This window comes from Aulostomus chinensis, chromosome 14 (genome assembly GCF_037954235.1).
Source record: "Aulostomus chinensis isolate RoL2024-O1b breed Wild chromosome 14, RoL_Achi_v1.0, whole genome shotgun sequence".
Classification (NCBI taxonomy): Eukaryota; Metazoa; Chordata; class Actinopteri; order Syngnathiformes; family Aulostomidae; genus Aulostomus; species Aulostomus chinensis.
The window spans coordinates 25,733,798-25,747,447 of record NC_141333.1 but is presented as its reverse complement, the minus strand read 5'-3'; the positions used below and the strand labels follow the sequence as shown (position 1 = coordinate 25,747,447).

The window sequence follows — 13,650 nt, the reverse complement described above, 5'->3', positions numbered from 1 at the left end:
AAAGCAGCCTTTAAATTCTCCTTTAAAATTTTACAGACTCACATACTTAGTGTTTTTTTTAGTTCTTGCGGCGTTCAGCATCTATTTCTAACTCTAAACTTTGTTTACCCAACGGGGAAATTTTCTCTCATGCTGCTTGGAGCTGGAGTCTTATCCTGTACAGCAGCATTGTTTCAGTGACAGCGTCGGGCTCGTGAGTAGCCCAGACTCCACAGATAAGCACATCAGCCATTACTGGGTTCCTCCTTCAGACCTATTAGGTCTCGCAAGGACTTCAAACACCAATTTGTTCTGCAAATAGCCCATTCAATTTGTGGCTGCCTAAGAGAGACACCTCCCTCTTGCACTCTGCAGTAATTGAATTTTCAAAGGGACATTTTCCTTCATTTCTGTCAGGTATTAGAGTGATGAATAGCAAACGGTCATTTGAACAGAAAGAGAGGATACATGTTTATCCATTTTCTGTTAGAGGCTCATCATGCGCCTTGATGATTGCAACGCTGGGAATTGAATGGCGGCTCTGCGGGATCTTCAGTAGAGACAGACAAGTCCGGCACTGATATCAGGCCTTACATGGAACAGCATTCTTCACCACCTGGAAATCCTGTTCTTTTCCTAATTAAATAAATTATACATAAAGAACAGCTTCATTGTCAAAATATGGGACAAGTAGTAAAGATGTAACAAAACCCATAATTTAGAAAATGGAACTTTTGAATACAAACTTAATAAATTTTAAGAGACTTTAAAATCTTCAATATTTTTTATTAATTAAATACACCATACTGGAGCAAATGTCTCGGAAAATATCACAAATAAATTTCTCTTTCATTCAGCATTTATATGTTGGTGATGATCTCTACATTACTGACTAGGAGCAAGTTTCTTCAGTTTGCCGTGTGTTCGGTTTCGACAGGAGAGGGGGAGGGGAGTTGGAGTCTGGTGCGGAGGGTTGGATGTACGGTAGCCACGCCTGGACAACGACATTTACATGCATACTGTACATACATGGTAGCTTTACAAATACACCAAGAGTGTGTTCATGATTTGTTTTCCACAAAAGCCACAGCTTGATTTTTTTTGAATTTTTTTTAAAACCCCCATCTTTTTATATATATTTTAATATATACCACCAAAGAAAAAGAAAACAAAAAAAAAAACACATTCCCCTTGGACAACATCTAAAATATAGAAAGTGGAAACACCTGCTGGGAAATGAGAATAGAAAAAGAAGAGAGGAAAAATGAGACGGTCCCGCTTTTTCCCCAGAATGTCTTCGAACAAATATTTGAGAGTTCTGAAAAGCCTGAATCTCTTTAACCTCATTAGTCTTTTCTCTCACTTCAGTCACAGCATCCCTTGTTATTTTCTTATCCTGAAGAGTTCCATTGATTCTGATTGGTCTCCTTCTTGTTACGTCAAGGTCTTGGGAGTCCTCGGCGCCCCGATTCAGGTGCATTAAGTGCAAGTATCCACCCATATTTCGGGAAAAGCCAAGGTTGAAGGCTGACTGTTGGGTGTGGGGTCACAGAAATGAGGTTACCAGTAAGATGGGTTGAAGATTCCTTTCGGCCAAAGAGTCAGGGAGCACAGCTAAAAGGCCAGGTTGCTGCTGATCCCAACTGTCTTGGGTGACGATGAGTAAGGGTTAAAATGAAGGCACACATCCTGCTTCCTGCGCGGCGTCCGTCTAACACACCTGAACAGTGGAAGATGAATAATAAAGCAGTCATTAAGTGCAGCAGAAATGCCACAAATGATCCACCCTGATAAATCTACTTGGCTCCAGTGTAAGGCCCCGTTTTAATTTATTGATCAGCCGGGCTTTGAAAACCATCTGGTGTCCCATTTACTTTGCATTAACTTAAAAGTGCATTCATGAAGCCATTCTCTTTGGTATAATTATAACCGTGCTCAAACAGAACTGCAGGAGGTGTTCAGTCCTGTGTAACTGAAAAATGCAGGGGAGTAAAGATAATTATCTGTCTGGGTTCCAGCAGCATTCAACTTTTTCATCTTTCTTGTTTTTTTTTTTCCCTTTTCATTTCCCATGATTTTAAGAGCCGATTTACTTTTCCCTTCATCCCTCAAATCACTAGGAGGGCTTCAGTCTATTAGTAATTGCAAACTCCTACTTGGGGGCTAATTAAAGTGACTGACGCTGGGAGGGTCTCACTCCCCAGGGTCAAAGCAGCTCTGTATGAGAGAGGTAATTTGTCTGTTCTGAACAAAGAGATTAGGAAGAAGCTGGGAAGAAAGCGGAATAAATGAGCATCAAATGTACTTCGCCGAGGATGTGGGCAGCAGCAATTATGTCAGGACAAAATCACACCTAATCAAAACAATACTGACCAGAGGAAGACTTCTATATGTGCTCCTCTACTAAGCCTGCCAGTGTATCTGTGTTGTGATGTCGAGGACCTCTACTGATTCTGAGAACCTATCACTACTGTACACCTCTTTTAGTGCAAGAAAGTAGAATGTGAGTGTGATGAAGTGCTCCAGCAGCAGAGCAATTCTCCTTGTTTCACTCAGAGATAACAAAAGCATCCCGAGACTGCTCCCACTCAGCGATGTGTCTGTTTATTTAATAATTCTCTCTGCTATAATTAAAGCACCAGGGCCAATATTCAGATTGCATTTTAGCATCAATAATTCAGCAGTTTTCACTACAATTGATGTTAGCACATAAATAAACAATGAGGCCTCATATTTACTACGCCAGACAAGCTACGAGAGACATGGGGGTGGGAGTAAGGACTTAAACAGACATTTAAAATTAAGCTAGATAATGCAACGGCTTTCAATTTAGATGTGAGGAGCTCTAAGAGCTCTAAGAGCTGATTTGTTAAAGTGACAAGCCCTTAAAAAGCCTGTGACATGGAGGATTTAATGGAATTCTACCTCTCCTCTACTCACAAAACCACTCAAGGTGAAATGCATGCTCCCAACAATATAATTCCTCTTTCAGTCAGACTCTGACACACTCCCAACACCTCCCATATCTATCTGTGTGTGCAGACAAGGTATCAATATAGCTCCTTGTTGTGAGGCAAAAATGATTACATCTCCTGGAGGCAGAATGAAGCTATCCTGAAGAATGAAGTTATCCTTCGTTTATGATTAGGCCTTCTGTTTTGCTTTCAATGTGAGCATCAAGATCAAATCAGGGAAGCCACAACGACAGCTCTGGTGATATACTAGCTGCTGCAGCTCGCTGTCTGTATTGCACCATGGGCCATGGAGACACATTTCCGGCCTTGAAACCAGCGCTGAGTTTAGGTGATGTAGTCAAATGCTGCTCTAACACTGTGCATTAACGTGTGTCATTTTTCAGCATGATTGGAAGTCTGGCTTGGGACAACACATAAACTCAAGATGAGTCAAACATGAGTATGAGGACAGCAGCACAATAAAAAGTCATTTTCACATGTTCTGCACTGACATTTAATACAGATTTTCTGAGTGCATGTCCTCCAGCAAGAATGATGGAAAAATCCATTGGCTGTCTAAAAATAAAATTCATCTCTGCTCGACAAGATGTAATATCTGTTGCATGCCTCGCAGTCAAGTTGAATCAACCACATCAATATAAACAGAGTGAAGAATGTTGGTACGAAAATTACAGATGTTTTTGTTTTCTTGCTAATGACTCCAACTGAATGACGACAAGCTTTTACTGACTTTCTGTTGCTTTGAAGTCATCTGCCGCCACTTTTCATAGGTAGAAATGGGACCACAAAGAAGTGCAGAGCACTGCCCGTCACAGGAGAGCCCCTGATGTGTTCGAATAGTGCAGCGGGAGGAGGAGGGGGGATCTCACCTTCTGGTCAGGCAGTAGTGGGTTTGTCTGCAATGAACTCAAATGGCCATTGATGAGCGCTGTTGGTCTGTCGTGTTCGCAGAACAGGCTGCCGTTGATGTAGTGGAACCGGTCACCTGGGACGAGCCGGTTCCGGCAGGTGGAACATGTGAAACACTAAAGGTGGGGTCAGAGAGAGAACCGATCACAACCACGAGGAAGCACTCAATCCCCTTACGTAATAATACACCTGGAAGCAAACCTTCATGCATCTGTCAGGATGCTTGAGTCAAGATGTACATCTCCACAGCTCTTAGTGTGTGACTGTGTCTGCGTGCACTAACGAACAGATATTGAATTATTGTCCAGTCCTACAGCCAATCATCAATCAATCATTTAGTTTGTTTTTTTTCACTGATTGTAAATGGAAATGGTCAAAGTTTTTACAAACTTTTACAGATGCATGATACTGGACTTTTTTGCTGATATTTTACAACCGATTTAGCTGATATTTACCCATGTTGATATTGTCTGAATAAAATCCATAGATGATAACCCCATTTCGTACATACCAGAGCACACATACAAATGATGGGAATTAGAGAAAAAACACTTTCTTTTTATTTCTAAAACATTTGCAGAAAACCATTCATCATTTATTTCCCACTTTGTTTCCCATGGATGTCGAACAGAGATACAAGACTGACACATTGTACCATTAACTCTCTAAATGCCAAACGGTTTTATTCCTGTAACATATTCACACACTTTACACCTCAAACAGCAAAATCATAAGTAGAAAGATATTAAATTGAAACAAAGTTGAGTTTCTTCAATGATTTAGTCAAATTAAATGATTGAAACATATGGAATAAATATTTAAGCATTTTTCCAAATGACCAAATCTGTTACCAATATCTTGAAAACCCAATTTAAATCACTTTCATACAAATTTAGCTTTATAACAAACGATTACAGCTTTGCACCAAAGCTTCTGCAGTTCAGCCAAAACTGTGCAGATTTTTGTGTCATGTGACTGTTCATCCAAGCACAGAATTTTAGGTTGTTTTTGTTTTTTTTAAACTGGATCTGTTTGTGAAAATTATTCATTTTTTGCACATTTAGAAAAAGGCAGTGACCAGTTAAACAAAAAATGGGGACTTTATCTGGTGAATGTGTATGGTACATCATTCGTTCAAGGACTGTCAGAGAGTTGAAATCTGATGACACTTTTTTATCAGCTTCTGAAAAAAGTGGTGTAATTGTGGGAGGCATGGCTCAGGGGTAGAGTGGCCGTCTAGCAACCGAAGGGTCGCTGGTTCGATCCTCGACCCCGGTGACCATGTCAAAGTGTCCTTGAGCAAGATACTGAACCCATAGTTGCTCCTGATGAGTAGGTTGGTGCCTTGCATGGCAGCCTCCACCATCAGTGTGTGAGTGTGTGTGTGAATGGGTGAATAAGTTGACACTGTAAAGCGCTTTGAGTGCCGCTAAGGTAGAAAAGCGCGATATAAAACTGAGTCCATTTACCATTTTTAATTTTGGCAAGGTTTCAAATATATGTATATTTTAAATAAACTTTAAATATGTTTGCTGGTTTGGGGGTTTTGGATAAAACATTTTTAAATATTTAAATTTATTAGAAATAGAGTTCTGTTGTATTTTTTTCTTAATGTAGGAAAGATCTTAACTATAAATAAAAGTTTTGAGTTTTTGACACAGTACATGGCTAAACCATGAATTACCTTGTGTGTAACTCTGTATGATTTAATCTGACCCCAACTCAAGCTTGACGGTAACTGCCACCCTTATCACAATTATACACTCATAATAACCTGATACTTCTCAAATTGGCCCTCACAAGCAAAATTAAGACTTTCATTGTGCTTTTTTAAGTCAGTATTTTGTTTTATGTTGTCTTGGCGGCACTGTAAGCCCAGGACCAGCCCATCGCTGCCAACAGATTTACTTTGATTTTGTTAGCTGAAAAACACACACACAGTCTCTTTTACGGATTTCACTTTGAGCTGTGGCAAATGGTGATGGCCGTTTTTCGTGATTAAAACCAACATCACTAAAACATCTATTAATCCAGTGTGATTGGCGTTTAGTACTCTGTGCTGAATCAGCCCATGTGCATCATAGAGGAAAGTGAAGTTTACCTTGAGATGGTACACGTTGCCCTGCGCCCTCATCACCAGTTCACTGGCTGGAATGGACTGACCACAAGCACTGCAAGCGCCACTGTTTCCAAATAATCTGAGAAAAAAAAAGAGGAAGAGGAGGAGGTGTAACCATCTGCATAGATTTAGCTTTGTGAGGCACTGTGGCCTCCACAACTATTATCCTGCGTATGTGGCTGATTGAAATCTATATTCACAAGTTCACAAAATCTACAATAAAAGTATATTCACAATTTCTCAATGCTAAAATAACAGTAAGGCTTCCAAAAAGAGAAAATAAATAGCAAAACAAAATCCAACTTCTCAAAGAAATAGAAAATCCTCTCAAAATCAACCAACAAATAGGACTCTCTCCAGGACTCTGAGGCTGTACATTACTTTTGGTGCACATTTTTGCAACCTAATAATAACCTGGAACATAAGCAATCACAAGCCAAGAGGATTTGATTGTACATCCAGGCAAAGACATAGTGCTTTTGCCATTAGGACTCCTGTGAATGCTCCGTCAGTGCCGTGTTTCCATTAGAAAGCCGTAGCTACTCGGGTTGATATATAATGTGCATGGGTTAACCTTTTCAATCATGGTGTCAACACTTTAGATTTGCTTCTGCTCATCTCTTTCGTCCCTAACCTTCTCTCTCTCTTTCCCTCTGCCTCTTGATAATGAAATGCTTGCTCCAGCTTCCTTTCTATCTTCCTTCTGAGTCCACAATTTAGATTACTTCATCTCGGTGAGCAGCAAACTGAATGAAATTTCGATTTGAGCAGAAAGTAATTTACTGGGATCTGGACCCATTTGTCATCATATCTCACCGGGTGTTTGCTCTATCACTGCACTTTTCCTAAGCAATCAAATAAGACCACGGCATCTGACATGCTTCGGAGAGAAGGGGAGAGAGGGAGAGAGGGACGGAAAAAGAAAGGGATAGGGAGGAGTGGGTAACAGTGGTGTATGTGGATCAGATAAAGTTGTTTGGCTAAAAAAATTAACAAGAAAAGGGAATAACAAGAGGAGAGTGTGCAAAGAATTCCAGACATTCCTTCATGTAACGTATTGAACAAAGAAAGAATAGATGCTTCCACCATCCCGACTAGAACCCCAGCAGTTGTTTGATATATTGACAAACAGGCGAGAGCTCTTTGCAAAGGGACACAGAAATGGCTTTCAATAAGACAGCCTCGGCAGAAGCAAATTTTGTCTTGGCGTCATTTGGAAAGGCTCCATCAAAACTCAATTTCAGAAACTAATTAACTGGAGACTGTTGTAACAACGCTGCCAATTCTCTTCTTTCACTGGGACAAACATGATAGCGGAAATGAACATATAGGCCTCACTTTAAGACTCTTGTGTTCATGCGGTGTGTCTGTGTATGTAGAAATCAAACTACACTGCACCACAAAGACGGGTCTCCATTTCAAAGCCACTTCATTCTCAAATTCAGACTTGGCTCAGATTGAAAATGTACTCATCATGTTCATGTTCTTTGCGGAGTTTCCCACCACGTGAATGCTTTTGAGGTGTTGGAACAAAGACTAGGGGACATCACCGCAGCCGCTTCTATGTCACCACAATGCGGAACTCATATCAGGGTAATTATTTTACCAGAAGATAGCTCTTGATAGTGTTTGATTTAAGGAGCCAGAGCCTTTAGGTGCTCAATTAAGTTGCTGTATCGGTTTGAACTTGAGCTCTAATGGCCTCTTCTGCCAGTGAACTACAGCACTGAGGTGAAGTAGACACCCCAGGTCAGCATAATTAAGGCCAAGGGACTCTTTAATTGCACTGACACATCTGTTTCAGCTCCCCTTCTTAAAAAAAGAAAAAAAAGAAAAAGAAAAACAGTGAGTCTTTCTATGTTTCTTATGCGTTACAGACACAGAAGCATGGCTTTATCTTCATGTATCCTCCCCCCGGCTGTGACTTGCCATGACAAACCTCTTTGATTAAATTAAATAACAAACAAAAAACACATTTGGAGCTGTCCATTGTCTATCTAGGCAGCGACTATTGGATTTCATTTCAGCACTGACTGCCAGGTGAAATATAGCATGGCTTGCTGCTAGGCTGTCAGGTAAATGTGGACCTCATTCACCAAGGCCTTTGAGTAGGGTAAAATTACCCCACAACAATGATTTCTGCAACACAGTCCATTAAAAATGCCTCTCTACATCAGCAGCCAAAGCACCTTAAAAGCACTAGGCCATATTGAAACTGAAGCGGGGCTTTGCATAATGGCAAGAGCTGCATTAGAGAGAGGGGTGGAGGGGATGTGGCGGGGCAGGGAGATTGCGGGGATGAGGGAGGGCTCGCATGGATCTGTATGTGCACATGTTTTGGGAGAAGGGGGATGGGGAGGTGTGTGTGTGTGTGTGTGTGTGTGTGTGTGTGTGTGGGGCGACAGTTGGGGGGGGGGGGGGGGCAAATCAGCCAAATAACACTTGGTTAATTCAGAGTAACAGATCTGGCCCCAAGTGAATTGAAGGCCTTGAATTAATTCTGTTATGACAAATCAAGATAAACGTTTCCCCTAAATTGCATGCGATTTAATTAATTTCTGAGATCCCGGTTTTTCCTGGCCCAATAGTTCACATTCTCTTGTGCTGTCATAGTGCTTGAGTGGGCAGACTTCAAAGTGATATTAAATAGCCAACTATTAGATTTACCTCACACGTTCTATTGGAAAAGTGCCATTTAATTACCCGGGCTTATTCAATTAAGGGGACAGCATTCTCCCTGAATCCAGAAGCCACAAGAACATTAGTTCTCTCTCTGCTTGCTGCCCACAGAAATAATATCACCCACCAGCTTGGATCAACACCGCTGTCACAGCAAACGCAACTTTACCGTGAAGTTGGACTGCATGAAAAACAGAGCTTCTGCTTGTCCCAACATCACGTAGGAGTCATCCCGGCCTGAAATACGTCCTATTACAGGTGTGCTGTATTACCGCTCGACTTTTCTGATCAGTGACATGAGGATGTATTCATATGAGTTAGCAATGTCTCAGCAATCTATAAAAAAAAAAGAAAAAGGAGTCTGCCCCTTTAAGGCGGGGGGGGGGGGGGGGAACAGCGGCAAATGGCCTTCGCAATAATCCCTCCTCTCTATCTGCCTTTCTCTGTTGCTCTCTCTCAAAAGCCAATTTGGTTAATTAAATGTTTTGTTTGCGGTGTGGCTCTCATTCATTTCGGACACGTCATTGGGAGCGGATACAAGCCAGGGACCAGATCTCATTAGATAAAACCCATCAGGACTAAAGGAAATGGAGGGGGACTATAATTAAAGCATTTAATTGTGTAGACTCACTGTCAGATGTTTTTTTTCTACCCCCTTCCCCTCTCTCCTATCTTTATCTCTGCAGAGATCTCATGGTTCCATAATGTGCATTTTAGCTCTTCCACCAAGCATGCTCTCAGTACAAGTGGAATGGTGGATTCCCCCCCAACCACACACACACGCACGCACGCTTGCGCGCCTGCACGCAAGCGCGCGCGCACACACACACACACACCCTCCAATTTTAATTACGTTATACTCCCATTACGAATGAAGTACCCCATTGACTTCCTCATCCTTTTTATGAGGTGGGTGTGAGAGCGTGCAGGCACACTTTAGATTCTGAATTATCCGTGCTAATTTAGTCGGGTAATATATATATTTACAAGTGATTGGACTTATATTCAGAAAATCACACTGACGGCATCCAAAGAATAACTGAAAACTGCTCATTCATATGAGTCACAATATGTCATTCTAGCACCCCTGCAAAGTACTTAAACTTTCAGTAAACTTTGCCCCAACTAACAACATCAGCCTGTACATAAGCAGAATTCATTAGCAGAATTAGAGTGTCATCAAGAACTCTGTTTGGGTGTCTGGCACACCCACTAAAATATTTAAAAAGGCTATCTTTGCTAATTAAATGCTCCATCTCTGTTATATGACAATAACCGAAAACATTAAAAAAAGGGTATCCAGCTAAACACCTCAAACATAAATCCTACGAGCCCAATTTTCTTTCCAACAGTTGACCGAGGAAAGCAAGCTGTACACATGTAGAACAAGTCTTTACCTCTGTCCACACGCCCATGCGTTTCAGTTTGTCAGTCAAGCCAGGAGACTTTAACTCAGATACTTTAGTGAGCTCTGTTCATGGTCAGTACAATTTGGTATGTTTCCTCAGAATGAAACCCAAGGTACGTTCACCTTCAATTTTATAAAGTCATTCTAATATTGAGTCATTGGCAGACAATATTTTCTGTGGTGATACGGACCAATGAGAATCTCTGCAGGCATGCATCGCCGGCTGCTTTTCTCACCTGATATAATCATTTCTACAAAGGATCATGCCGCTTTTTGTGTAGCACGATGTGCCGATTTCACCCAGCTGGGCCTGGCAGCAGGAACACTTGAGGCACCGGCTGTGCCAGTAACTGTCCATGGTGTAGAGGAGGAAACGGTCCGCGATTTTACCCCCGCACCCTGCACACCGCTTCCAGGACAGAGAACCTGTGCCCACTGGTGGGGGCTGGCTGTTTCCTCCAGGATTCACCATTGTTGTCCCTAAAAACACACAAAGACACAGTAGAGATGACATTAGCAGTCAGGCATGTCATACCCTGGAGGTTGCAGATCATACTTTCAGTTCTACGGGCCAGTATTGTTTTGCGTAAATCGGGTTCAAAACTCGAGAGTTTGATGTTTATCATAATATAACAAGCACAATGAATTATCACATTTTAAATTCCAGCAGGTCCATGAACATCTTGTTGCATCAGCATGTTCTTTGAGCAGCCACACACCACAATTCCTACCAAAAGCACAATAGCTGATCTCATTAAGTTGTGTGAGCTGCTCGTCATTTCATGAACTAATCTGCCCCTTGATCTCTGTCTCATCCCCAAGATGTTGCTTCATTGGACCTTTCATGATGAATGTCTGTTAACTGATAAAACCGAGGGCCAAAAGAACAATTATGCAGCATGGGCTTTTGTTGAAATTCTAAATGGCACAATACTTCACCACACAATGCATTACTCTATTACACTTTGAATGGCTGGGAGCTGGCAGTTGTAGCAAAACACAAAGGATTACTGCTTGAATAGGTTATAACTGAAATGGCTTCATCCTGATATGTGAAACAGTTTGGGTCTCGGTTTACCAGGAATGGTTATGGTCTCTCTCTTGTGTTGAACTTCAGCAGAGGGCAGATATCCACGATATATCACTATAATGATGTTCTAATTGAATGCAATGCAGGTATTTGTTTCAACCACAAAATTAATGTGGCTTCTCCCAAATGTAATCCTCTCCAATTTGGTGAGGCAGACTGCATGCCTGGATAAAGCCAAATCTTTGTTGAAAGGCAGGTAGGCTAATTAGAGTTGGGGAGGGAGGGGGTGCACAGAGAAAAGCATTCAGTAAGCCCATTAGCGATGGCTCTCAGGGACAAACCACAGAGTACCTTAGTGCTGATTAAATCTAAAAAGGAGGTGAATCAAAACGCCGACCTGAAAGTGACTCCTTGGATAAACAAGACGGACTATCGTCAAGTTTCATTCACAGAGGAGCGTTTTTTTTTTGTTTTGTTTTTTTTTTTCCGCTGAGGGATGGAGGGGACAGGAGGGAAAGGAGGGGGCGGCTTTTAACTTAAATGGGCTAACTCAAGTAATTACACGGGCAGGCAATTTGGGCTCAGAGACCAAGTCACGGAAATAGAATGAGAGAGAGAGAGAGAGAGAGAGAGACAGAGAGAGAGAGAGAGAGAGAGAGAGAAACATACCAAACAGCCATGTGCTAAAAGGTGCTTTTAATTGAAATAAAAACAGAAATGTGGCATCACAAGAGTGTTATTAAGAGCTAAGCGTGGAGATTAAGAGAAGGAAGCTAACGTCGCTACAACAACAATATCACGGCTAGCATGTTTTTAGTGTTAGCTGCAATTAAAACACTAATACACGCTTTAGCATGCCATGTAAGGGTCATAAAAACAGACACCCACCTCGTTGGCTTCTCTTGAGTGTACTGGCTGAGAGGTCAATGACAGGCAGGTAAACAGGCAGCCACAAACACTCCCCAAAAGTACAGGTAAAACGCCACGAGCAAGCCTCCGCGAAGACCTCAACTCACTGGCAACAAGCGAGCAAATGGAGTTATCAGATAGTATTTCCACCGGATGGTTCCCGTTCTACTGTGGCTGCTTCGGTACTCTTTTTGAGCTGGAACAAAAGGAGTCCATAGCGAGACGTAGTTAAATGTCTGAGCATGCCGTGTTAAGTCCTCCTCACAGCGAGACCAGCGTGTTTTGGCAGAGAGGAGAGATGTGCGAAGAGGTTGCGTTGCTCCGTCCCCGAGTCTGATGTGCCTGAGTCCCGCTTGTTCTACATGTGTCGCTGACAGGAAGAAACCTCCAGTAAAAACCCATTTTAGCTGCGTGACGACAGAACCACCTCAGCCAATCAGCGTGCAGATCGTTTAGGAGGAATAACAAATCCAGCCAATCAGCGCCATGTGAGACGGGGCTCGGACACGCAGCGAGAGGATAGAGGCGAAGGCGAAAGATTATGGTCCGGAGAGGTGCGAAAGTAACGAGGAGACGAACGTACTAAGTCAAACACTGGCAAGAAAGCCATTCGAACAAAAGTGGAGTGTGAGTCATTATAAGATATATCGAGTTGATGCACCGCTAAATTAAACGTACTTGTGTAACTTTGTGTTATTTCATTTTCTATAAAGGATGCATAATTGGCTCTCATAGCTGAACATAATTCGAATAAATCCGATGGGTTTTCCTCATCTGGTCCTATCACATCACATAAAGAGCATTTTCCCAAATACCAATTGCATGGCAACATCCAGCAGGCTGCATTCATCTCACGTCTGACTTTAATTAGTTGACATTCAATAACTGCTCCGTTTACCGAAGGTGACTTCAACTTCTGGAAAATATCAAGGCCGAACATCTGCCTAGTGGCGCCATCGTCCGTCCATGAATAAAATCGCAGCGAGGCCTGCTGTAGTTTACAACCCTATTAAGTGTCAGGTCACTGGTTTCAACACCTATTAAGGCTCATCTGCTAGACCTCGATTTGGCTGGGATCAATTAATTTGCTCAGTCGTCTAATTCCCTCGCTATTGTGTGAAACATCAAAGGCAATGTAAATAGGAGGGACCTCCAATCACAGAAAGTGTGGCGTTCTGGAAAATAACAATTGATGTCTTCGGAAAAAAAAAGAGTTACTATTGGAGAAAAGTTGCCAGAGAGAAAAGTTGTTTGAGATTCACTAGGTTGAGTTGGTTTTACATAACAAAACAGCTTTATTATAAGATGCCCCAGGCTTCATTAGAAAGACATCAGATGTATAAAGATGATCCTTTTCTTGGATTTAATTGTTTAATTATTCCTGGAGCTCCAAAGAGATTGTGCTGCATCAAGCTGATTTCCCTTTGGCAAAGCTGATGCTACTCCACCTTGGTTTGAGCCACATTCTCCTGATAGTCTCATCAAGCCTTTTGCTCGCCAGAAACAAAAAAACCACAGAAGATGGCAAAGAATATCTTTTCCACCAAGGAATGATTAATTGATATAAATGATTAAAACAGAGGGAAATTATGAAATGAATTTGAAAAGGGGCCTCACAGGAAAACCTTTGTTTGTTCCAGGC

The 13,650-nt window shown here is 41.8% G+C and overlaps 1 protein-coding gene across 1 annotated transcript; it reads right to left on the bottom strand.

Moving 5' to 3' along the window:
- Nucleotides 1-766: 766 nt before the first annotated feature.
- On the bottom strand, nucleotides 767-12,390 carry lmo4b (LIM domain only 4b). The gene is made up of 5 exons (XM_086225146.1): nucleotides 11,988-12,390; nucleotides 10,306-10,549; nucleotides 5,965-6,061; nucleotides 3,824-3,979; nucleotides 767-1,699 (listed from the first exon to the last, which is right to left on the bottom strand). The coding sequence occupies exons 2-5, from the start codon at nucleotides 10,539-10,541 to the stop codon at nucleotides 1,691-1,693; spliced, it is 498 nt and encodes a 165-aa protein (XP_086081272.1). The 5' UTR covers nucleotides 10,542-10,549; nucleotides 11,988-12,390; the 3' UTR covers nucleotides 767-1,690.
- Between the last annotated feature and the right edge of the window lie 1,260 nt (nucleotides 12,391-13,650).

Coding starts and splice junctions, on each gene's coding strand:
- lmo4b (XM_086225146.1), bottom strand. CDS start 10,541: ATGGTGAATCCTGGAGGAAACAGCCAGCCCCCACCAGTGGGCACAGGT. Junction 6,062..10,305: donor TGTAGAAATGATTATATCAG/GTGAGAAAAGCA, acceptor TTTTTTTCTCAG/ATTATTTGGAAACAGTGGCG. Junction 3,980..5,964: donor GCAACGTGTACCATCTCAAG/GTAAACTTCACT, acceptor CCCCACCTTTAG/TGTTTCACATGTTCCACCTG.